Raw genomic sequence first — 27,129 nt, forward strand, 5'->3', positions numbered from 1 at the left:
TGCAGCCCAGCATAGGAGCCAACTCCTAGGGGCTGAGGAGTCTTCACCGCCTCCAATAAAATATTTGAGAGGGCCTGCCATTCATATGGTGTGCATACATCACGTCATGTGATCGACTGTACAGGGCAGGGCTTACCTACCCCCCCCCCCATATTTCATTCAAGTTGGCACATCTTAAACTTAGTTAATGGCTCTCACTTTCAGTGGCAATTCACAGGCTCAGAATAGCTGGAACACATGCTGTTGTACTCATACATACTGCTGGGAATAAACTGCTGCATTCAGAGATGTGCTGTGTTCGGCACTCTTCCTTTCATGCAACTGAATCTCTGGTCAGGCCAATCCATGAGAATAATTTGTAGTTTGCTGAGCTAGCAACAATATTATTCTGGTTCATTACTGTACTTCCATTATTACCATACAGGCCACATTAATCCTTCTATCATGGTGAGTGAGGTGGAGCAACACTGCTGTATTTTTGGCAGAGTATGCCTCAACAGGAAATCCTGAGGAAGAAAAAAAACCATTCCATGTTCTTCTGGAACAGTTAAATGTAAAATATATTGGCACTGATATTTGGCTTAAGTTGGTGTGTTTGTCTGTGATATGAAAAACATTAAAAGTTTTTGGAAGTAATTGTGCTCATAAGTTTCTCAGGCTGTTCCAAGTGTTTTCTCATAACCTGTAGTTCTCAATGGGTTGGTCATTGCATGTGAGGCGCATGTATTTTATTAATGTTGCTGAACATCTTGTACAACCACTGAAATAGCCTTTTAAGGACCTGCTGTTTATTATGCTATATCTTTTAAGGGGGCATTGGTTAGGCGAAAAGTTGATCTTTTTTATTGGTTAGAGAAAGAGTACTTGGGTTCAAAGATATAGCTTGTCTTAATCTTGTTAGCACCAGTTGCACCAAGAGTTTCGGTGGTTGGCTTCAATATATACCAGTTAAAATTGCAATATGGTTCACAGATGGAAAAGTAAACTGTTAAAATAGCTTCACCAGTTTACATTTTTTAAAATTGGCAACAAGTGCTAATGACACCATTTTCCTTTACCACATTGGGAACAGGAATGTGGAAAGTTGTTTCTTTGGATCAGATACGGATGGTAGTAGTGTCCCTTTTCTACTGGGGATTGGCATTCCCAGTGCAGTCCCTGGTGGAAAAAGACACTCCACTTGGATTCTGTCCATGCCCATCCCTGATTCTGCCTCCTTTGCATGATCCAGGGTCAGTTACCAGGCCTTAAAGCAATGGAATGAGAGGTAGCAGCAGTGGTGAGTTTTGCTATACAGTACTGAGCTCAGCTGGGACCTGCCCATCCCATTTGCCTTGATACTAAGCTGCAAGCACTCAAACAGGGGCAATCACTTTTGTGGTCACCTCTGTTGGAATGTTCATACCAACTAGTAATAGCACCCCTCCTAATAATGTATCTAAATAAAATACCTGAAAGATCCTATTCAGATTTTCACATGGACCAAATATCAATTAAATTAGTTTTCCATCTGCAAAGCAGAAACAACCCTTTAGTACCTTTGCAATTTTATGCTACATTTAGTGTAATTAACCTCACATTATGGGTAATTAAACACCGTGATCCTGTTTTAAAAATGTAGCGTCGTGAGACATTATGAAGAAAGGGGGCGTTTCAGCTTGTCTTTCATTTCATGAAATTTATGATTTAGATATTTATTTATTTGGGGAATAAACACATTAGTGGAGGTGTCTTCTAAATGGCATTTGCATGCAGCTTTTGCCTAGGTTGTTTAAAGTTTCCAAGCAGTGGCTTGGCTTTGCCATGCAAACAGTTGCAAATAGTGTCCCTGAAGTTGAGAGTGGAAGGGAAATGGTAGCACCCTTGCAAGCTAGCTGTGGACTTACATGATTTTAAAGAAACATGAATTTTAACCAGATATGGAGTTGTTGCCTTTGCCATGACCCTGGAATTTCTTGGGTTTCTCTCTTCCCAATGGAAGCTTGGTAGAATGTAACTTGCAGATCTGGCTATTACGGAATGCTTCATAGTCTTCCTGCTTCTGTTTAATCACAGACCAGGTATAAGAGAGAATGCTTCAGGGTTCTTGTGGTGTTGTTAACAAAATACTTTCTTATCACAGCCTTTGTGTGCAAGAAACCATCCCTTTGACCTTTCAGTCCTGTGTTATGCCTAAAGACTGTGAGACATCAGATTGGTCTTCATGGAGCTCCTGTTCAAAGACTTGTCACTCAGGGGATCTCTCACCAGGATACCGAATTAGAACTCGGAGTATAAAGCATGTTGCTGTAGGAGCCGGCCGAGAATGTCCTGAAACAGAAGAAAGGGAAGCCTGCAATGTTGGAGGAGGTGATCGTGCTCATCCATGTCCAAGGTAGATTCAATAATAATAATAATAATAATAATAATAATAATAATAATAATAATAAATTATTTATACCCCACCCATCTGGCTGGGTTTCCCCAGACACTCTGGGCAGCTTCCAACGAAATATTAAAATACAGTGGTCTGTTAAACATCCTTGCCTTCCTTTTTCCTTTATTCAAAGAGAGTCTGAACCTCAAATACATTGGATGGTTTAGTAATTTTTGTTCATCTGGTATCACTTGCTTGGCCTGTGGCCCAGTGAGGGCATGCCTCAGTGCAGATTTGTCTGTACATCTGTGTGTATGTCTGTACATGTGCATGCATGTGCACTCTCTCTGACTCCCTCTGTGGCATCTTTTAAAGAGAACCCCATTTTTACTCTCTCCATTCCTTCTGTCAGCACCGAAAGCAAGAGTGACTTGAAATACAGCCACATAAATTGCTTGTCTTAGACCATCTTAGATGGTCCTGGGTGGGACTGCCAGCCCACAGACCTAATCATCAGGTGTATTGACAGGTCAAGGTGGGTTTTGGATGAAAGATGCTTTGCTGATTGGTGGTGCCTGCAAAGTGTTTTGCACAGTGCTTGCCAATAACCAACTATTAGTTGCTTTTCAATGCTAGGAGAGCACTGAGCAAGCTGTTCAGGCAAAAACAGGTCACCTGACATCATTGCTCCTGTGTTATAGGGACAGGAAGTCAACAGCTTTTTGTGAGCTGCTCTCTGCTGTCTGCCTCTTTTATTCCTATTCCTGTTCTCAGCCAGCATCAGTCCTGACAGCCCTATTGGTGACACAGAAGGTGGGCAGAAGGGACAGAGGCATCAAAGGGAGGTTGTGGCCATGTAAAATCCAGCTCCAGATCTGCAGGGTACATGGTGTGAAGTTGACCAGGAACTTAATCTTCCATGTGTACAGGAAGGTGTGTGCAGTCTTGACTCACTGCATTGCCTTCTTGTGATGATGAACTATGGTTTGTTGCTATGTCTGAAAGTGTTCCCAGGGAAATGTGAAGTTTGTCAAGATGAAAGTTTCACGTTAGGATTTGAATGTAATTGAAGGTTTGTGTAGTAGGCTAGAAATCTAGCTACTCGTTTGCAGAAAGTGGGATAACAGAAAGGGGTATTTAATTGAAACCTGCTATGCAGTTTGACATGGTTAACCAACCAACCAAACAAACAAACAGCAGTCACATATAGCGGCTGGTCATGTAGCAGGGTGGTTCAGCTGCACAGTTTTCAGACAGTAATGTTAGATTTATGGGTTTGGAAGCCATGCAGATTCATGTTTACAGAATGGAAGCTGCTACAGCAGCATGCTGGGCATCTATGCTTTGCAAAGGTGTATAAGGAAGACAATGTGGTCATTTTCTGAGCTACCCAGCCAAGTGCAGAGAGGAGCATGCTCAAAATGATTTCTATACTTCCACCCAAACCTCACCCCACCCTGCAGTTTCTAAGAGACACAGATGTGCATATACTGTCTTGTATGCAGGCAAGGGGTTGGATCCTTTGCAGACAAGTTTGTAGCTGATAGTCATTGAAGTGACTTCTGCTCTTATCATAGATTAGTGGTTGCCATATTTCAAAAAGTGAAAATTCAGACACATTAAGTTTAGTTTTGGTTTTCTTTGGACAAAGTTGTTGGGCTTTTCTTAGTTTTGCAAGACATCTGGATTTTCCCAAACATTTCGGCAATTTCTGCCTGGACATTGTTTCACACTGCCCTATTCTGGTTATGTATAGCTACCCTATCATAGATATATTTCCTTAGGATTGGTCATATCATTGTTGAGCTTGGTGCTCGTATTTAGTTCATTTCTTTAATTTCTATCTGGTGATTTAGCTTCAAGAGTCTTCATTCTATCATAATGGTAGAAGTTTTTCTTGAGTGGTTGTAGTTTCAAGTGCCTTTTAAAAGTTTCATATACTTAGATTATTGTTGTATTGAAAAGAGCCCTGAATTTTGCTATCTGCTCCTGGCTCTTCTGAAGCAGGTGGTGTAATACTTACAAAATCTTTCTGAGGGGAAAAAAAACAGTGCAGAGGGCGTGAGTGTGGTGTGCACTATACAATTGTGTTACTTTAAAATCGGCAACCTGCTCATCATCCATGTATGTCTTGCTATCAGTAGAAGAGAGAGGGCACTTACATTTGTTGCTTGATTAGATCTTGCGGGCGGGGGGGGGGGGGAAGAGCTCTTGTATGCTGATTTTTACTTTTCCATCCCCAATTCATGTCAATCAGTAAGACAAAAGGGTAGATTGCATGACTGATTTTGTTCTCTGTGCACAATGCGTTGTTACGCATGACAGTCATGTGACTGAAATATACCAGCTGCCAGCTAAGGAGTGAGGAAAGAGATTTGTATCTGCAGCATCTTCCTACAATTTTTATCAGTAGCAGGAGACATAAAATATGAGGCATGAACAATGGTCCAAGGTTGAAGTATTTTGTTGTGTCTGATGTGTTGTATGGGTGGCCACTTGCACAATCACCCCAAAGATGAAACGCGTCACTAAAAAAGAAGGGTACAGATTTGCATAAACATGCATATATGTAGATGCCACTTTATAAGTAATTATGATAAATAGAAATGCACTGGAGTAAGCAAGACTGTGATTAGGTGCCAAGTCTGCTGTCCAAGTGCTAACCTGCTCTCCCTTCTTATGCTATTTAGTCTTTAAAAAAAAAACCCAGTCAGATGAGCAGAGAATAATCATGATCATCATCAGACTTGGGCCAGACAGCACTTCAGCTAGAGGATGACTTCAGAAGACTATCCTCTGTATGACACAGAACCACTCTATATGACATTCCAACCTCATAGCTATGTTTTTTTCCTGGTATTTCTTTCCTTTCCGGTTGAGGGGCATGGAGAGATTGAAACAGATCTACATCAATATTCCACACTTGTGGGTTAACTAGAAAGTGCTTCTTTGTTTACTTTTGTCATATACACACAGGTCCCGCTATCAACCCACTTATTATGTGAAAATTCAGTTAACCAAACATAAAGAATCATGCCCAGACTTCCTTCCTTGTTTGTGCTTTGCTGGTCAGCACCAGCAGTGCTATTTTTCTAAAAAAAGAGGTGTCAGAACTCACCATGAATGCCTCCCCTGTTCTCTTATAATGGCAATGGTGCCTACCTGAGTTTCAGCACATTGCAGGAGAGGGAGGGCTTTGCATCCAGCAAATCTGAAGCCTCCATGGATCCACCTTGAGACAGGTCCCTAGAACATCTCCCTTTTACTGTCTCCTTCATCAGAGCACTTGCAGTGGAGGAGAGGAAACATCTGCAGATGTTTCCACAGCTGAAAAGAGGATGCTTCTGTGGGCATACCTTCTTCTTCACCCACAAAGTTCACTCTCCATATTCTTAAGGCCCCTTGAGATGTTCTCCCATGGCCCATAGGATTTCAGCCTAAACTTTGTTGTACCATTTTAATGCTTTTCTCTTTCTAGTTTAGAAATGTGCTACACAGCCCTGATTCTGCTGTCCGTCTGTGCTTCAGCAATGCTAAACATTTTCAGTGGGGTTCACACCTGCAGTGACTCTTTGCTTATTTGCCTAAACACTAATTTAAATCAACACACATCTACTTAAAGCAAGAGTTGTTAGTGACTAAATGAGAGTGTGTACCTGCCCTTAAGCATTTGGTGTTATAAATCGGTTTCCATTTAGCCCTGAGAAATGTGACATTAATGTGATGGGAAACAAAACACAGTACTTTGCCTTGTTGCTGTTCAGCTAACTACTTCAGAATTGAAATTGTCTGTATGGAAGAAAAGATAAGCCACATTAAGGAAGGGTGTGTGTTTTTTAAAGTTACACCTACGAAAAGTTACACCTCCTATTCTGATTTTATGCATTGTGGGAGGACAATGTCATATTTGTCATGTAAGAAGGCTGTCTTGCAGAGATTCTGTTCCTTTGTTTGTTCTTTTCTTTTTCCTAATAATAAATTTTGTCTGTCTTCCCAACTGCACACAAAACAGTGTGTATTTAAATGAGAGAATGACAGTTCATCTAAAAAGTACTGTGAATTAGAAGTAATCAGTATTTTTGTAAGCATCTCCATGCAGAACAGAATTCTAAAGACCTTTCAAAATAGACACTGATAGTTTGGATAATTTAAGCTGATGCTGAGAAGTGTAAGCATCAACTTCATTTTCCATTATTATTATTTTGTAAATAATTTGAGTCTGGAATAATTGGTTGGAATATTTTACTTTATGAAAGACAGTCTGAAACACTGGTGCTCATAATAATTAATCAATAGTAGCACCAATAGTGTGCACCAGATTGAGCCAGATCCCAAACCGATTCTGGTTGACCTGGAATTTACGTGGATTCGGTTGAAGGAATCCCAGATCACCCTGGGTCGAATTGAGTCCACCTAGTACTACCCAGGGCTGTTAAAAGGGTGTGTGTATATTTATGTAGCCTGAGATTTATGTTATATTTTATTACACTATTACTGCTTAAATTTCAGGCTAAGTTTGCATTGTTTTCTTCAGCTTTTAATGGTAACTTCGCTGCTTTTTAATTGCTGTGTACCTTATTACTCCCTGCCTCTTTAGCCCATTTATTGATGATATATTATAGTGTTTTAAATTGACTTTGTCAAGTGCCATAAAGGCCACCATAGTTAAATTATGGAATACAAATATTTTGAAGAAGCAAAATGAAACCAATGGCAGCACTAGTAGTTTCCTGTTTATTGGGATATGAAGAAAGTGTGTGGAATTGAGTTGGTGCTTTTGGTTGCCTGTTGGTGGTAAGGGAACACCTAGCTATTTTAAATGAATTCAGATCTCCAGGGCCAGATGAGCTGCACCCAGGGGTACTAAAGGAGCTTGCAGGTGTAATCTCAGAGCCTATAATCTTTGAGAACTTTTGGAGAACAGGTGAGGTCCCTGAGGACTGAAAGTGGGCAAACAAAGAAGATCTAGGTAACTACTGACCAGTGAGTTTGATTGACCAGTGAGCATTGATACCAGGAAAGATCCTAGAACAGATAATTAAACAGTTGATCAGTGAGCACTTAAAAAAGGCTGCTGTGATTATTAAGACCCATCACGGGTTTCTCAAAAATAAGTCATGCCAGACAAATCTCATTTCTTTTTTTGATAGTGTTACAAGCTTAGTGGATCCAGGGGAATGCTGTGGACGTAGTGTCTCTTGATTTCAAGGCTTTTGACAAAGTCCCCCATGTTATTCATGTTAAGTATAATTGTTTAATTCACACTGAAACGGAGCATGCCTGAATGTGTATCCTAATATCATGAAACTGTTTTGGGTGGTACTGAAGACTGCGGAGGGGAGAACGAATGGACAAATATTGTCCCTCATCTATTAATGACAGCAACCACTGGATCAAAAGCCCCTTTCTTGAGCACAAAGGCACCAGCTGGATTCTATTCAGTCCTTTAAAGTGTTTTCATCAGGCTTCAGAGTTATTTTTAAAAAGAAAGAAAAATGTATAGCTTTTCTTATTTACAGATAAACTATAAGTATTGTGGGAATTTTATTCCCTTAGCAATTTTTCTGGCAGTTGCGTTTTGATTTGGGGAGTACCGAGACGTGCAGAGGAATCCAAAGCAAGTCCTTTTGTGTTTAATGGGATTTATTCCCAACAAGTGTCTTTAGGATTGCAGCCTCAATAATTTGTTAGCTACTTATAACAAACACGTTTTTACATGAATTAATGTTTGTGATTTTCTGCAAGATATTCATGGAGAACATCTGAATGGAAAGGATGTGACGTCACTCTCCTCCTAGAACAGCAGGACCCCCGACACCATAAGCACTCAGCCCTTTGTGGAGGTGGGGTACAGGTCCGGGAAGTATACTGTGCCCAGATCACACTGGAGGAAACACACAAGTTAAAGGAAGGTATGCTAGAAATTACTTGTATTACCTATAAATAAATAATTGGTATGAAATGATGAAAAGAATGTTGAGGTTGTACTGCAGTGAAATGCTGGATATAGGGTTCCAGATTCTACAATTAGAAGTGTAGAGCCTTGGAGGTAGCATTATTTGCTTGCACATTTGTGCCAGGGGTTTCCAAGGTGGTGCACATGGGCACACATGCGCCTGTAGGAGCTGCCCATGGTGCCTAGGGGGTGTCCTCCCCTTTCTGAAATTAGGCTTGAAAGAGGCATTCTCTTATTGCCAATAGAATTGGTTGGGTGTGTGTGTGTGTGTGTGTGTGTGTGTGTGATACTTGCAACTATTTTCTGTTTTGCAAATGTGCTCATGGACCAAACAGGTTGACAACCCCTGATCTATGCTGTCGATTCTAAAGGATCCAGAATGGATGACGATTTGGCTGTCCCTTTCATGCACAAATGAGAAGCTAATGGTGTACTCAAAGGCTTTACCATTCACTGCAATGGAAGAGTCAGACTAGAATATGGGGAAGCCCGTAAACATTTTTGAAGTTCCAATTTATAAAGATGCTTATACCCTGGTTTTCATAACAGATAGATAGATAAATTGTAAAGGGAAAATTGGAGACGCCACTTTCAAACAGTTCTCACAATAGACAATTGTCAGAAAGGTTTGTTTCTCCTATCCCCTTTCCCTTTCCTTTCTCTCTCTGCAGTAGGTCCAAGAATCAAATATTTTTTCTATATTCAGAAGAAAAGCAAGTGGATAGACAGATGCCTGATGAATAATTTATCTTTGTCTATTTTCTTCACTATGCCTACTGCTCCTGCAAAATATGGCTTTGTACAGAGATGTAAGATAGCAAGAGCGTGGCATCACAGCTGAGGACTGACTTGTTTACAAAGGCAAAGCAAGTCTATCTTAGGGCAGATGGTTTGCCCTCATCATCCCTCTTGAGCAGTCCACCTGCTGCAAGCTGATTATCTATGCCGTCAGTTTGAAGGAGGATATCTGTTCTGTCACTATGTAGAAGGATTTGTTTCTGTCACCTGTTTGAGCCTCCCACAAATACAGCAGATCATTTGCAAGAGGAATCTTCATTAAGTGATGTTACTTTCTCTGTAACATCAGTTGCTTTCTATGGCTTTTGGGGTTGTCTGGATTGCCCTTGCCTCAATTTCTTTTCTACACATAGCTGCCCTTGTGACACATTCTTTGTTTCCCCTAAATTTTCAGAAACTTACTACCCACTTGAAAGTAAGGGGGGGGGGATGGATTGACACAAAGAAACTAGGAAAACCAGGTTTATTTGCTTTATGAAAGGCATAAAGTAAGGCTTTGGTATTTTCCAGTTTTAAGCTATTAAAAGCGTTCTAAAACAGCCAGCTTCTGGAATGCTGGAAATTAATTATGAAACCCTGGCGTATTGGCATTGGTTAATTTCCATGCATTTATCTGGGTAAGTAACTTTAATCAAATGTTTATTGTGTTTTAAACTGGAAATACTGGAGAGCTGTTTCACTTGAGAGTCCTGCAACTATAAAGACTAGTTCACCCATCCACTTCACTATATTAAAATGACAGGCATACAAGAGTGGCCCTGTAGTTAAGGCAAGCAGGAAAAACAACTTTCCACCATTACAAGACTCAAGATTCCTAAGGTTCATAAAAATGGCAGCGGTTGAGCTATTTGAAGCTTGAAGCTTGGCGTACACGATCTTCCTGATTAATTCCATGAGTGTGCCGTATTTCCAACCAATCTAAAAAGATGCCATAGGTACAACAAATTTAAAAGTGCTAAAAATTGACACTTTCCTTCACACACACGTGCGCACGCACGCACACACACACACCCAAGAAACATATATACTGTCTATTTCCAATTTTTGCAATGTACTTTGTTCGGGTGTATTGTGGAGTGCAATCCTGCATTGCTTTGGCAAAGTCATGAGTAAGGGTTCAAAAGTTAATAGAGTTTTCCTGCCTCATGGAAGTCTGTGGAGAACAAAGAACTGACAGATAGTGCAGAGCGCGGCCAGATTGAAAAATCAAGCCCAAGGTCCTACCAGTGCTGAAGTACCTGTAGAGGGAACCACATAACGAATTCTCTGTATAAAGCCTATTGCTTTAATTAAGGAATACAAAAGGTGCAGAGGTTAAACATGGGGCTCACTAAGCTTTTTGGAATCACAGAAACCTGCGCAAGTATATCTGACCCTGCCCAACAGACACAGCAGCCCTCCATGATATAGCCTTAACTCTGATTTTAACTCTCACCTGTCTGTTCTGTTGATCAAATTATATAGAAACAATACATTGGCATATATTAGCTGTATGAATACTTGACTACAGTAACAGAACAAAACCGACCTTCAGCAGCGTGTGTGGTGGGGCGTAATGCAAGCACTTGATTCTCATTTGCACTGTTGTAGTCTTATCATCTCCATTAGGGCAGTCTCACTGGTTGCATTCTCCAAAGGCAGGACTATTCCTTTGAGTGCTTTTCATACTTGGATATAAGTTAAGACCTAATGTGTGATCCAGGTAACTCGCTGAGTTCAAAGAACATACAGAAAGTTTCTAAAATTTAGTTCATTTAGAAGAGAAGTTGTCACCAGCTGTGTAAACCCTTTTGAATTCCACTGATTCTGGTGAGAGAGGCTTAAATATTTATTTAATTATCCAATTGAAATTTGTAGGCTTTGGGCTTAATTTGCCTTGATCAAATATAAGTTTAGTGTCTAGGAGTGACACTCAGATTAGAACTGTAATGTCTACATTGGACCTTCAGTGGTTTCAGATGTGGGTTCCACTGCTGACATCTACTAGAGACCCACCTTTAATTTTGAACTAAATGGCTCTCTGTGTTTCCTTTGTATATTTCTATTTTCATATTCTCTCTCTCTCTTCAAAATGTAAGAAGCAGAAGAAAACAGTGATCACTTAACTTCTACAAGTCACTGTAGGCTAAAGTGTGACCCAAGTCCACTGTATTAATCAGCCATGTGCCCTTGAAGTAAATTTCCAGCGGTGTGACAGCAGCTCTTTCATGAATTTATCACATGGGACTTGGGCTATGTCTCACAGCTGCAACCATGCCAGCAGAGCTGGTTTCATGAGAGTCAAATGTGTGATATTGATTCTGTGAGAAAGACCCACATGACTGGACCCTGGACATGTGGCTGTGTGATTCAGATACAGCCCATAGTCGCATGGGATTGATTCAAAAAACAGCAGCTTTCACACAGCTGGAGGTATATCTAAAGGGCACTTCAAGAAATCTTAAGATGGTGATACAGTAAGTAAGATTTTTAGACCTTTGTTTGCTCAGAGAGAGGAAGCAGGCCTGTCACAGGATAACATACAGAGCTACTGATCTAGTGTATTGATTCCCCACCCCCCTGCCCAAAGGAAATGGTTAGTACTGTACAAAATAAATATTTCTCCTGAATGACCTAATTTACTTGATAAAGGACATACCTTCACAGCAGGGAATAAATATATTCTAACCTGGTGGTATGAAATTTACATTGTTGGGATGTTCATCTATTGATCCGTAGGTTTTCCACCAAACATTTCTGTGAGTCAAATTGGTGAGATTAAAGCCACATAATGGGATGATAAATATGTAACAGCTGAGTTCTTTGTTGGAGAGCCTTTGAAACAAGACAGAAAAGGATTCTTCTCAGATCTTTGGGGTGTACAGCTGCAATGCTTCACATTCAGAAATAGAAGGGTTTAAATTCATGAAAGGATGAAAATATTGGTAATCACACAAGTGGAACATTTCTGGTTTTCAAACGTTATGGATCTTCTTAAAGTAGAAGGAACAAGCCCCCACCCCCCAAAAAGCACCACTCTGAATAAGCATGTTTTTAGAGCAAATAACCACCTTCATTTTGCTGCATTTTCTGACTTTCCTTCTGTAGTCTATTGTTTCTGGTTCTATCATAAACACAATATTTTTCTGTGGCTCACTGCTGGCTCCCATGTGGCTTCTTCTAGTGTTTCTAGAGCCTTCCTTACTTTACCCTTTGGGACTGGCAAGTCTTTTAGAGCTATCATGAGAAACAAGCCAAAAGCACCTTTACCTACAATGAATACCCTATGCCAGTGATGGCCAAACTTGGCTCTCCAGCTGTTTTGGGACTACAGTTCCCATCATCCCTGACCACTGGTCCTGTTAGCTAGGGATGATGGGAGTCCCAAAACATCTGGAGGGCCAGGTTCAGCCATCACTGCCCTTTGCAATAATGGTAACATTTGCAGTAGTCTCTTGTTGGTGCTCAGCTTTGTACAAACCCTACTGTGGCACTTCCCACTCACTGCATCATTTTTCTTTTGCAAGCCTCCCATCACAACTTAATTGGGCCAAGGTTGCAAGTTTTTCAACCACACAGAGAAATAAAGAGGCAAGATGGAAAAGGTTGGGTGAACTTGGCCATGTTTATTTAAACATTTACACCTCTGCATTGTAGTCAATTCCCAGGCCCCTCCATTCTCTGAGCAGCCAACTGCAGCTGCTTCTGACACAACAGTTCATGCTCCCACAAATTGGTAGTTAGTATATATTCATTACTGTAACCATAGAAGTATCTTCATGCATGATTCCAATCAGCGGGTCTTGGAGATACCATATCTTTCATGATCAGACTCCAGTGGTATTTTCCAAGCTTATTTTCCTGAATGCACTTGCTCTATTGATTGAGATTAGATTGTAAGGAATTTATTTTTCATTTACAAACTTGGTGAATGGTCCAAAGGGATGCTAATTTGTCTTATCTTCTTGGAAGATCAATGCCACTGCCTTGCTAAAGGTGAATAAATATTGCAATCTTGCATCTGTAATTGGGACCATCATTTGTTTTAAATGATCAGTTCATTTATACCAGTTAAGCCAAACATGATTTGCCAGCTCTTTACTAATTTGTGCCTGTTGTCTGAGAGACAATATTTCATATTATAACTCGAGATCCATCATTTCCCCCCTGCCAATTTATAACAGTGGTGAAAGGACACAATAATGTGATTCACAAGTAGGTATATTGATGGCTAAAGGACATTAGCGTAAGTGGTTTGTAGATTGTAACCTATGCAAAAAGAGATTTAAAAATAATAATAAATAGACACTGTTCCTATATTGAACTCAGGTAACAATTCCATAGGCTTCTGCTGGATATTAGGCTTAACTTTTGGTGGATATCAAGATGCATTGCCCTCAGAGTTTAATATTGGCTGTAGGGAAGTCAAATCCAATAGCCATCTTGAAGGACAATCTGTCCTGAAGTTCCCATTTTCTTACATCCATTCAAATTTATTTGTAGGTGTTTGGAAAGCTCTCCAACCTAGCTCTGAATTCTTCCAAATGCTTGTTTTCTTCTCAGTCTGTAGGGAGCATAAAGTTAAAGATCCATGAGAAAATATAATCCACTTCCTAAGAGAGTGACAAATGGCTGTGAGAGAACTTAATTATTGCCAGTAAAGAATGCATCCATTTGTGCATGACCTGTAATTGCTTAATGTTGTTGTCTCCATCGACATGAGAGTGTGAAGATGTAAGTAGTTAAAGCCTACTGACCCAGCATGGCAGTTCAGTTAATTTTACTAAGTAGCTGCTTTTTGTAAAACCTGGTGTTCAGTATTGTTGAGTTCATCCCTCTTGGATCAAGCATTCAAGTGCAAGCCTACAGAAAATCAGCTCTTTTCCCCCTAATTGAATTTATCATCTTAGGTAGAGTGCTGTAGAATTTTCAATCACAACACTAGTATTGTGGGGTAAAGTAAATGTTACAAATGGATGGATTGAATATAAAAGCTACAATGTGTAATGTTCTGAGAGGCATGACAGATTGCATTTAACAGCAGTGTTATGTTTATTAAAGTAAAAATGATTTAAAAAACAACAACTGAGCTTAGGAATAGCTGGTAATTAACTCAGGTGACCTGAAGGAAAGACAGCTTATTGGATTGGATACAGATCTGCTCTTCCATGAGTGAAAAAGCTCTTTTCATATCACTCCCTGTCTGGACCAGGGAGGTGATTAATGTCTCCTTCTGAGTGGGGGGTCCTGCATGCTTGAAGAAGCTCATGGTAAAACCACTCCACAAAAAACCCTCCCTATATTTAGAATATCTAAGTAACTACCAGCCAGCTGCTAATCTCTCCTTCTTGGGCAAAGTTCTTAAGTGGGTGGTTGCAGATCAGATCCATGCACTCCTGGAAGAAACTCCATCCTTATAATATTTAGATATTCCCATATATAGAGAGAGATGAGCACCAGAGACTAGGAAATAATAATAATAATAATAATAATAATAATAATAATAATAATAATAATAATAATAATAATAGGATTTTGATAGCAAGCTTATGGTTGTGTTTGCATTCATTTTGCAGACTCTTAAATGCCTGCTCATCAGAGAATCTGACAGGTATTAAGAATGCAAAAGGAATGTTAGTTCTTGTTTATTAATTGGTTGAGCATACATTCGTACTTGCATGTTTCAGAAGATGACTATCTTTGAAGAAGGAGGAACGGATACATTGAGACTGACCCATTTGGAATGTTTAAAGTGTGTGTGTGTGTTGTGTTTTGGTCATGCCCCTGAATCAGAGGTTTTGTGTGTTCTCTGTGCCAAGGTTGCTGACTGAGACCAGTCCCTTCACTTCAAAACAACAACAACAACAAACCCACCAACCCTGCCCCCCACAAAACCACACAGCTTCTCTTGAATAAATGTTTGCAGACAGTTGAATTCTATGAGCATATTGAAACTCCTGTTCCTCCAAAGATTACTGTGAGGTTTAGTGGTAGTAATCCCACATAGCTGGTCCCAGACACGATATGAGTTTTTCTATTGTGGCCTTTTGGGGAAGCAAAGAACCCCTTACTGTAGTGTTTCTTTCCATTCTGCAGCTTCCCGGTGTCCACGCAAGGCTGTACTCATCCTGGGACAGTGTATTTTTCAGCAAGTGGTTGGAATTGATAACGGTTGAAAACTTCAAGCCAGTAACAAATATGATCTGGCTCATGCTTGCATCTCATACTAAGAACATTTCTCCATTATCATTACAATAAAAGTTTATTACTTACCTGTTGTGTTTCATTCTTTTTTTTCATTTTGATTTCATTTCTGCAAATTTTTTTCACAAGGTGAAGTGTTCATCTACTTTTCTTACTCCAATAACTTGCATTATTTATTATAGTGTGTGGTCTATATTGCTGGTGTGCTCCAAAATAAATGGATTGCTGCCAAAAGGCATTGGAAAACAGTGTCAAAACAAGTGACATGGCTTCAACAACATGGCTAGTATTGCTTTCTTATAGATGAAACGGAATCCGTTTTTGATGACAAAATGCAGTGAGCCCGATTTGCTGGCTTGTGTATTACCAGAATGATAAATTATTTTGCAAAGCCTAATGCTGAAGGGCATATTAAGAAATGCATGAGACTCTTTGAAAGGGAATAGCTTGATGGTTAAAACTGACTAATATTTATCTTGCACTTTCTGCCAGTTGACTTTTAGAACCTGTAGAAAAGGGCTATTTGCTTTAGAAGCAAGGTGAATTGGATTTCTGCCATCTTGGTGTAGTCCCTAAATGAATATGTCAAAGGCAATATTGTCTCTAAAATAAAAATAATATTTCCGAAAGCAGTCTTTTCATCTAAGCAGAACTTTTCATTAGTTTTTTGAATTAAATTTGGGTAATTACCATTTGATTATGAAGTAATATCCTGCAAGTGCCTGAGGAACAAGATATTTATGGTGGTGGTGGGGAGAGATTCCTGTGAGTTTTTAAAACTCCTGTTAATTCTTGTCATTTCTGCATTTCAGCTTTGCAATGGAATTCTCAGCACATAAAAATGTAGAATAAAATATATATTAAAAACCCAACTTACTCTAACATGGTAAATAAAAACTAATATTGAAATTGACTGATAAAGACCAGGAAAAAAATTGCATACATTTATAGCAATGTGTAACTTTTTTCAGAAGAACTGAACTATTGTGCATTGACACAGCTCTATCTTTTCACATGCATGGAAGTCAGGTTTTAATTTCTTTGGAAATCAGATTTCATACTGAATTATAGGTTTCATTATTTTCCCAGTATGTAACATGAAAGACCATAGAATTGGAAGGGAGTCCCAGGGTCATCTAGTCCAACCCCTGCAATGCAGGAATCTCAGCATGTGGCCCACTATACAATTTGAAACCATATCGGAGACTCCTGGAAGGCAAATTAGCTTATTTCCACTAATTTCCTCTGAAATGGTCTCCTATGGGTTGGGGAATGCTGCAGAACAATATGGTATATAAGGCATGGTGGACTGCAGTAGGTAGAGAAATTTGGCAGAAAAATCAGGTCTCCCATTTTCTGCAATCAGAAGTGTTTTCCATATGGTGCAATAACTGGATGCAATGTTTAGAAATTAATTGCATTCATTTCTACCAATATCTTTTTGTATCTCAATGTTTGTGAATAAGTATTTAAAGTAATTAGGGCATTTTAGACTATGTGAGTGCCTTGTTTTAGGTTCTGTCCATTTTGATTCTCTCAATCAGTCACTGAGGCTCTTTAAAAAAACAAAAACAAAAAAACCCATCTCGCTCACCTAATATTTCCTTATCAAGCTCTTTACTCTTGGAACTCAGCTAAACTGGTAAAGAAAAAGTGATTATACACATTGTATGTGTGATATAACATTTTGCCACCAGATGGCGACGTGGAGTCCCGTTTGTCTCTACCCGTTTTCCCTCTTTAAATTTACAACACTTTAAACTGAAACGCTTCTTTGATGTGTCTAGATCCAGCCTAATAATGTCACACAAGTAAGGAGAAGGAGCTTTTGCTTTAGAGATTACATATGTAGTAAGGGCTTCTAAATGCACTCCCCGCCCCCAGATTAGACAGAGTTTGCTGTGATCCTTTTAAAAAAGTAAAGAACACTATATCCGTTTTAAACAAATTGTTCTTAGCTGCAGTGCTAAACTGCATCAGGGACACTAATTATTGTGCTGATTACACTGTTGTTAGCTTGGATTCTGAAATAATTTTGATGGTTGCTTGAGAATATATTTGTTCTGCATTGCAAAACACGCCACGGTTTGAAGGAATAATCTCTGTGTTTTTTGCTCCCTCTTGTTTTCTTTTTTCTTCCTTAAGTGGCTAGACCTGTTGAAAAAAAGCTATGTCTCGCTCCTGCTCCCCCGGCTTCCCAACTGTGCAATATCCCATGCCCTCCTGAATGCCTGGTTTCTTCCTGGTTGGGATGGGGGCCTTGCATTCATGAAAACTGCCAAGATAATCAAGGGAAAAAAGGTGAGTTCTGAACCACTTTCTAACAGCTTTTTGTAGGAGTGGGGCCATTACAAAACTGGATGAATCTAATGTATAAAAGCTGACTTAATTAATCATTTTCAGTGTGTTTTGTGGGGGGGGGGGACTGCTAGTTTCTCCACAGCTTATTGATACCAATGGACATCACAGCCCGAAATGTGTAACCTGATTATTATTATTTTTTACTATGTAAATAATTTTATAACTATTTGGGTCATTATATTAAAACGTAAAACTGCATAAGGCAAAGGACTGTAATTCAGTGGCATAGCATCAGCTTTGTGTGGGAAAAAATATTTTTAGATACCTGTTTTGTCTTCTATTGGCAGGGTTTTTGTTTTTTTAAAATCTTTTTGTCAACTGCTTGCAGGTTCTATTCACAACAAAGCAGTATATAAACTCTGTTAAATAAATAAATACATAAATAAACAGACCCGTGTCATCTCCAGGCAAGTTTGAGAACATCCCCTGTCTGAAACCCTGGAGAGGCTACTGATTGGTGGCAAGGACAATACTGTACTAGATGAATAAATGAACACAGTGCATAGTTAAACTATGCTACTTGCTCCAATGAGAGTCAGTGGTGGCCACCAATTGGATGGCTTTAAAAGAGAATTAGACCCATTCATGGAGGATAAGGCTGCACAGTGGTTGCTCACCATGATGGCTATTCTTTATTTCCATTGTTGGAGACAGTATGCTTCTGAAAACCAGTTACTGGAAACAGCAGGAGATGAGAGCGCCGTTGCACTCAGATCTTGCTTGTTGGCTTCCCACAGGATGCTGGATCAGATGGGACATTGACCTGATGCAACAGGCTTTAATTGTTGGCATCCATCTGTCTTGAGAGACAATGGAATTCACCTCCAGGGGTGAAGTCAAGCTGCTGTGTTGGCAGCACTGAAGAGGCCTCCCTGAGGCGTAAGCCCAGGCAGTTGTGTTTGGAAGTCCTGGACTGGCCAGATGCTGATGCAGTTCAAAAGGAAAGCAGAGCAATATGTTTGGCCGGATATGAAGACTGCGGAATATCAGCTCCTCATTGCTTCATAATGCAGAATAATTAATTATTTCCATGGGCAAGCTTTTAGGTCTCCTTAGAACCTGAGCTAAAGCTCATGTAGGGGCCACAGAACTGCATATGCTCTCTTCCACTTAATGGACTCATCTTTCCCTCTTCACTGTTGACCTTCATGTGTTGAGTGTGAAGGTCTGAATGGTTTTGTGTTTTTTTTAAATCTATGGTCAGCTGAATGTATTCAAAAGTGTCTGCAGAACCCAGATCGCACAGGGTTCCTGGTTCAGAAAGGCTACAGTGGTACCTCGGGTTACATACGCTGCAGATTACATACACTTCAGGTTAGACTCCGCTAACCCAGGAATAATACCTCGGGTTAAGAACTTTGCTTCAGGACAGAAATCGTGCTCCGGTGGCGCAGTGGCAGCAGGAGGCTCCATTAGCTAAAGTGGTGCTTCAGGTTAAGAACAGTTTCAGGTTAAGAACGGACCTCCGGAATGAATTAAGTACTTAGCCCAAGGTACCACTGTACCACTGAATAGACTTTCACACCCAGCATGAAGTTTGGAAGTGAAACTAGCAGGGAATTGGCATTTGGTGGGGTGACACCGGCACACAGGGAGTGGTAGGTAGTGGATTCACTCCCCCCCCCCCACTTCCAAATTTGCTGAATACATGGGAGCTCATGGTCCTAATACCTTAAACTGTTTTAGGATCAGAAATTGTGACAGGAATCGGAGCATGTGAGGGATGGAGGGTGTGCATGAGCCTATGCCTCATTCATGTAATCCCAAAGCATGGGCGTTATGCAGCATTCATGATGCAGCTTGGCACATGTTGAAAACAACAACAACACAACTACAAATAATACTTTTAAAGGGGTATTTGTTCTTTCTTCAGACAGACTGTAATTTGGAAGTTATGCAATCAGTTTATGTAACTTATTTCCTTCCTTATCAGGTGCAACCTAGCTATCACTTTTGTCCCCCCCCCCCCCAGGTTTCAAAATGAGGCAAAGACACATCATTGTGGAACCCACAGGCACTTCTGGCAATTGCCCGCACTTGATAGAATCTATTCCATGTGAAAACCCAGTGTGTTACAAGTGGATCATTTCAGAAGGAGTCTGTTTACCTTATAACGGAATATGTGGACAAGGGAATCGTGTGCAGCACGCTGTATGCAAGAACTACAAGGGTATGTGGTACAAACTGCACTTTATTTAAATATATTTTGCATATTCTAAGAGATTTCAGAATTGCGCATTAAGCAAAATTCCATGATGTGATGCAAGGCTTCCAGTTTTATAATAAGATATGAATTTCCCCAGAGCTTATGGCTTTATCATACTCTGGCTTTAGGTCTTAAATGAGATCTGTGATCTTAAAATAAATACTTCATGCTTCCAGTCACTTTCTATAACACGGTATCCTACCCTGAAAGCATGTTAAGGGGGCAGGGAGGCAGTGCACACTAGCTCTACCCCCAGTGTCATGGTTCCATCAACTACAGCTTCAAACATTCTTCACACGTTCAGTAGAAGGTCTGAATGGAGATCCTTCCTATCTCTGGTTCATTGTGCTTAGAATTCTCCCTGCATTCGAGAACTCTTGTTACAGGGAACCTCTTAAACATGTTCCTTAGAATGCATTTAAGATCCCCTTCCAGAAATGTGGTGGTGGAAGAAGAAGAAGTAGGAATGACGCATGTCAGAGACATTAGGTGTGGAATAACTGCATATGGCCCTGAATCCCTGACATGATTTATGTGTCCCATATGTTGCATTGAATGTCTGAATAGGGCTTGTAGAAAATCTTATGAAATCGTGTCTTATTCCCCACAGTGTCAGCCTGAGGCCTAGCTTGCAACAGGTGGCCACAGAGTTTGAATTCAGCACTGGCAGAGCACTTGTCCTGTAGACCAGAGGCAGGATGCATGCTTGCAAATCAGATACTTGATTAGGCAAACAGAAACTTAGGGCCAAAGATGGGCATGGTGGGTATGTAGTTGGATATCATTTTGAAAAGATGATGTGGGGGGAAATGGCAGCAGGGCTGGTATGAGTTGAGATGAGGCAAGGGTGGAGACAGTCTGTGTTGTTGACGCAGTGCGTTGTCGGATTAACCTAGAAGAGAGGGCCTGGTGCCTCTCCATCAGTTTGGGAGGTCAAATGAGCATCTTTAGGCTATGTGATCAGCTCATAGTTCTGCAGTCCAGAAAATGACCAATAGTTAGGTGTGAGAGTGAGACTCTTGAGGGTGCACGTAAAGAAGGGGACTGTTTTCCTGCTGAACAGGTATGGAACTTGTGGCGCTCCAGATGTTTTTGCACTCCCAAGTCCCTTTAGGCCCAACCAACATGGCCAGTGATCAGGGATGATGGGAACATCATCTGGTGAGCCATAGGTTCCAAGCTCCTGTCCTACAAGTGGAGTGGTCCCCCCCCTCCTGAAAGTACATACCTGTTCATCAGAGTAAATGACTGCACAACACTTAGGCTCCTTGACACCAAATAGCAGGCACGTTCCTTCACCTTGCATGCCCAGCTTAATACAGTACTTTCTGGTTTGTCAAACTGTGGCTTGCTGGGAACTCTGAACCAAGGAAACTATGGACTGATTGTTCCCTACATACCAGGATTGCAAACTATGCTCTTGCAATAATTTCACAGCTAGTCAGTCAAACAGGGCTTGGAATTTTGCACCATATTAAACTAAGTAGTTGCACAAGCAGAATGAGTCCCAGTTACACAACAGGACTCCCCACCCCCACCCCTTCTCCCCACCCCTTTCCTCACATCTGCTCCAGAGAGGGTTAGGCGAGTTGCTAGAACCATGCACAAGGAGAGAGATCATTCAGTCAGACAAGCAAATTTAAATACAGCCCTATATTAGAACCAAAGATAGACTTCTCATTCCGGCTTGGACATAACTACAAAAAACAGCAAGCAAAGTAAAACAACTAAAGGAACTACCATACTCTGCTCCTAAGGGGTGTTTCACAATTACTAAGCTGTAGGTAGGGAACATTCTTGAATGCCAGCAAGGCATTGTTTGCAATCCTGGTTTATAATGAGAGCTGAAACCATAGTTATGGCAAACTGTGGTTTGATATTAATCCAGCCATGCAAGAGGAGGAGGAAGTGAATGAGCATGCACCACATTCCTTGTGCAACAAACCATCCTTGGGCTATTATATCCATTGCTCATGTTATCCTGTTGGTGGCATGGTATAGTAGAAATCTTTTAAATAAATAGGACTATTTAATATGAATTAAGGAATTTGCATTTCTGAAAACTTTGAACTCTCTGTGTCTCCCCCCCCCCCTGCCTTACTACAGCTTTTCAAAAAGTGTAGTCGAGGAATATGTTGTTGCCTTGCAACAGCTGATTTATGCTACATGATTCTGATGATATGTAAATGAAAACATTGTGTTGAGTAATATGGTGTTTACTTAGCAACATTTCAAGTCTGGAATGTGTTCAGCTTACAGCTTGTTAATAATTAGTAAGCATACATTTTTATATGAAACGTGCAAACAAACAGTGGGTGGTGTTTTCCTACCGGCAGGTTGAAATGCATCCAAAAGCATCATATTTTCTGATGAGGTCAATGTAGTCCCATCACAGGATTGTATTATAGCTTATCCTTCAGTCTTTAAACATATAGAATAGTGTCATAATTTGAGACACTGCCAAGTTGATACAAATATTTGAAATAAAGGAGCACCGTTAACGACATGGAGTTAATACCACAGCAGAAATGCTGCTGAGAAGAAACAAATGAGGTTAATTATCAAGTGGTCTCAGTTACTGTGTAACCTCCCTCCCCAAGTTGTTCAAAGTATCGTTGAACTCTTCCCACAATCAGGGACCCTGATAAGGCATGCAGAGCATTCTTGGGTTCAAGCAAATGCAACCAGAATGCAGAATCCCTAGGCAGACCTTCTCTGTGCAGCATGGAAAAGGTCAGGGACAGAGCAGGAGGAACCACTTAGACATGATTGTAATTAAGTTTGATTTGATTTATATATCCATGGTGCTTTTCATTCAAATGAATCCCAAAGCAGCTTACAAGCGATAAATAGCAATAGCATGATAGAACATGATTAGGCCTCATCATGGGACTGAAACTGTCTTGGCCGTGCTGGTCGATGATCTCCAGCAGGCTAGGGACAAAGGTGAGAGCTGTTTCCTAGTTCTGCTGGATCTCTCAGTGGCCTTCCATACCATCGACCATGATATCCTTCTGGACCGTCTAGAGGGGCTGGGAGCTGGGGGGTACTGTTATACAGTGGTTCTGCTCCTTCCTCCTGGGCCGTGTCCAGAAAGTGGTGTTGGGGGATGAGTGTTCAGACCCCTGGGAGCTCTGCTGAAATGTAAACATTTCCCCAAATCTAGGAATGTGTATTCCCCCCATCAGCCTCCATTGGTTACACTAATGGAAGGCAGGACACACAACTGATCTTTTTCTTAACCCTTTGCATCCCCTGAAAATGATCTCCTTACTCCAGTCCTTGCAAAATCTTTCTGCCCTCTTCAACTGCAGCCCCATGCAGCATGATCCACATTCTTCATTAGTGCCCCCCAACCACATGTAGAAGATTTTCAGTGGGTGTAGGAACTGGAAATGAAGGGAAAATATTGGTTGTACAAGCTGCATTCCACTTACACAACCACTGGACACAGCTCTTTGCATGACCCCACTTTTATAGTGGTCTGTACACCTTGTGATAATTAGTTTCTTCAGAGTTGAAGCACTTAGAAAGCCAAGCTCTATCTCATCAGAATATTCTGTTGTGGAATAGTCAAACTTTATTAGGCCAGACTGAGTAGTCAACGTTTGCCTGATATCCCTGCCCTCAAACAAGTAGTTTCACTGCTGAGTCTGTGTTTTAATTGACATTACAAATTGTGAAAGATGCTGCCAGTTTCTCTCTTAGTTCTGTCATTGAGGGGAGAAAGATGTTATAGTTCTTTTGCATAATGGATACAAAAAGCTAGGAATGTATGATGGAAGTAAGAAGTTTGTGATTGAAACAATTCTTCCTTTGCACCAAGTGTTGTAGGAAAGGACCTCTTGAATTCAATTTGGCATTTCCTTTGCAGCTGGACATTTGTTTTCTAATCATGTCCTGTTTAAATTTGGAAAGATTTCTCGGGACACGTTCAGCTCAACTGACTCATTAAAAACAGCAGCACGGCTAACTATTATGTAAGTCTGGGATACTCCTTGAAAAGTTTTTTTTCTTCCTTTTTTAAAAAAATAAATTTACTAGAATTGATAGACCTTTCTTCAGATTTTACTTATCTTAGATGTTGACATGCTTAAAAATCAGCAATTACTTCTGCCCATTCCTGGCAGTCCTCGCACAGCTTGCTCCTGCTGAGACCAGTAGGGCAGATGAAGACTGTAGAATTTATCATCCTAATTGTGCAACAGTAATGTTGGCTCTACTAGTCCTCTGACTAATCTTGGTACACAGTGCATATAAGAGAGTGAGAACATAATGTTTCCCTCTCCTTCAGAGCAATGTAAAGATAATTAGCACAGGTAGCTGTAAATCTAGCCCTTGGCTGATATCTTTGCTACTGGTGTGGAGTACGCCACAGTATTCTGCAGTGAGTCCTTGTTCAATTCTGTTGCGTCAAATGTCAAGTATCAAATGCCTATGAGCACATACTACAGACTATGTCAAGAATCTTAGAGTTGGAAGGGACCCCAAGGGCCATCTAGTCCAACCCCCTGCAATGCAGAAATTCCAATAAAGGAGTTCCAAGAAAGTAAAGATATGCCCAATAAATTAGCTGGACTGTACACAAGTATCTTATCCCATGGTGAATGTAATGCTTCTTGAGCAACAGTGTTAAAAAAGTGACAGATATGTGTGCTCTGCTTGCCTCTCTCTCCCTCTCTCTCCCCTTCTGTGCTTACGTACTTTACGGCTAGCCAGAGCAGCTAGGCATATGGCTAACTAGGAGGGTGTCCTGATCCCAGCTAAAATGAGTCCATGTCCCTGTTCTGAGATTCTGAAAACATTCCAAAAGGAGGCCTCTGGGAATTACAAAGTAGGACTTGCTAGTATCAGGAAGTGGCAACTCTTTTCAAAGGAGCTGGAGGGTTTCCTTATACATTAGAACAGAGTTGGGGGGGACCTGCAGTCCTCCAAATGTGCAGGACTGCAACTCCCATCATTCCTGCCAAGGCCATGCTATCTGGGTGTGGTGTGAGTTGGAGTCCAACAATATATGGATGGTTGCAGGTTAGCCATTTGTGAATTGCAGAGAATAAGGGCTGGTAAATGCATACATGTTTGTCACTTGATTGCTAAACATTTCGTAATTGACAGCCAAATGTAGCTACATTAAAAAGCTACTCTCTTAAGTGGATAATGTTGGTAAAGCCACAAAAGCTTTCACTAATATTTGCCTGAGTGCCAGATATGTCTGCTTAGCTAACCTGCACTTCATTTGTGTCTTATGGTTTCTCTGTCAGAAATAATAGCAGAGCATTATTTAACTTTCTGATTCCAGAATTCATTGTCAACTGTGTGGTTTAATTTGCAGTGGTTTTGCATTTTCTTGCATTCTTCCAAAGGACTCTGGCTTTGCCAGGTCAAATAAAACTTTGAATCCTATTATAGCTGCATTAAGTGGTTATACATTTTAGTACACAAGCCGTAGTGAGGGATTGTTTCAGAGATATATATTGAGGTTTTAATTTTGCTTTGAAGACTGATGTACCTTTCCTTAAAGACATTGTGTAAGTTTTGCTAGTGGATTGTCTTTGGAAGAATGATCTGCTCTGCTCATGAAACAAAACTGAAGCAATTGATTGAGAGAGAATGAATGATGTGCCATCCTCCTACAGATATCCAGTGAATTGGACCTGATTAACCTAATTTAGGAGAATACTCAGCAGAGAAGAGAAATTTACACATTAGCTGTATTATTTAAGTAAGATTGATCTAATTGTATTTGGCTAGATAGGCCTTTAATAGGATTCTCCTGTTGTTGTTGTTTTATCATTGAAACTATATATGTTACCACAGGGATAAAATGAAAAGTACCCATGGTTGTAAAAGCTTTGCATATTAAGTTAGATTTATAGCCAATTCTTTCTCAAATGCTCACTGCTGGATTAGCCAACCACCTGTCTCCTGGATCCTTGCCCATCCTGGCTTATAAAAGCTAGCCGGGAAGGACTGGGCGATGGGCTTCGTGGGGTGGTGAATGCTTCCCTCCGTGAGGGAGCCTTCCCAGACCCGCTGAAAGAGGCGGTTATTAAACCACTTCTTAAAAAACCATCTTTAGATGCGGCCACGATGGCCAATTATCGCCCAGTCTCAAATCTTCCATTCTTGGGCAAGGTGATTGAGCGAGTGGTTGCTGAACAACTCAAGGCACACCTGGAAGAAGCGGACCATTTGGATCCCTTCCAGTCGGGATTCAGGCCTCATCATGGGACTGAAACTGCCTTGGTCGCACTGGTTGATGATCTACGGCAGGCTAGGGACAAAGATGAGAGCAGTTTCCTAGTTCTGCTGGATCTCTCAGCGGCGTTTGATACCATTGACCATAACATCCTTCTGGACCGTCTTGAGGGGCTGGGAGCTGGGGGCACTGTCATACAGTGGTTCCGCTCCTTCCTCCTGGGCCGTGTTCAGAAAGTGGTGGTGGGGGATGAGTGTTCAGACCCCTGGGCTCTCACTTGTGGGGTGCCTCAGGGTTCTGTCCTCTCCCCCATGCTTTTCAACATTTACATGCAGCCACTGGGAGAGATCATCAGGAGGTTTGGGCTGGGTGTTCATCAGTATGTGGATGATACCCATCTCTACCTCTCTTTTAAATCAGAACCAGTGAGGGCGGTGAAGGCCCTGTGTGAGTGTCTGGAGGCGGTTGGAGGATGGATGGCGGCTAACAGATTGAGGTTGAATCCTGACAAGACAGAAGTACTGTTTTTGGGGGACAGGAGGCGGGCAGGTGTGGAGGATTCCCTGGTCCTGAATGGGGTAACTGTGCCCCTGAAGGACCAGGTGCGCAGCCTGGGAGTCATTTTGGACTCACAGCTGTCCATGGAGGCACAGGTCAAATCTGTATCCAGGGCAGCTGTTTACCAGCTCCATCTGGTACGTAGGCTGAGACCCTATCTGTCTGCGACTGTCTCGCCAGAGTGGTGCATGCTCTGGTTATCTCCCGCTTGGACTACTGCAATGCGCTCTACGTGGGGCTACCTTTGAAGGTGACCCAGAAACTACAACTAATCCAGAATGCGGCAGCTGACCTTTAATGCTGACCTTTAAAGCCCTAAACGGCCTCGGTCCAGTATATCTGAAGGAGCGTCTCCTCCCCCATCGTTCTGCCTGGACACTGAGGTCCAGTTCCGAGGGCCTTCTGGCGGTTCCCTCACTGCGAGAGGCCAAGTTACAGGGAACCAGGCAGAGGGCCTTCTCGGTAGTGGCGCCCGCCCTGTGGAACGCCCTCCCATCAGATGTCAAAGCGAT

The 27,129-nt window shown here is 41.1% G+C and overlaps 1 protein-coding gene across 1 annotated transcript in view; it reads left to right on the forward strand.

Moving 5' to 3' along the window:
* Positions 1-27,129, forward strand: part of THSD7B (thrombospondin type 1 domain containing 7B) — a 356,836-nt gene that overhangs the window by 144,201 nt on the left and 185,506 nt on the right. Inside the window, exons 4-7 of the mRNA XM_028744996.2 lie at positions 2,123-2,374; positions 8,102-8,268; positions 17,439-17,594; positions 19,627-19,824. Of these exons, the coding sequence (XP_028600829.2) occupies positions 2,123-2,374; positions 8,102-8,268; positions 17,439-17,594; positions 19,627-19,824 (773 nt within the window). The remainder of the gene's footprint in view (positions 1-2,122; positions 2,375-8,101; positions 8,269-17,438; positions 17,595-19,626; positions 19,825-27,129) is intronic.

Source organism: Podarcis muralis, chromosome 1 (assembly GCF_964188315.1).
Source record: "Podarcis muralis chromosome 1, rPodMur119.hap1.1, whole genome shotgun sequence".
Taxonomy (NCBI): Eukaryota; Metazoa; Chordata; class Lepidosauria; order Squamata; family Lacertidae; genus Podarcis; species Podarcis muralis.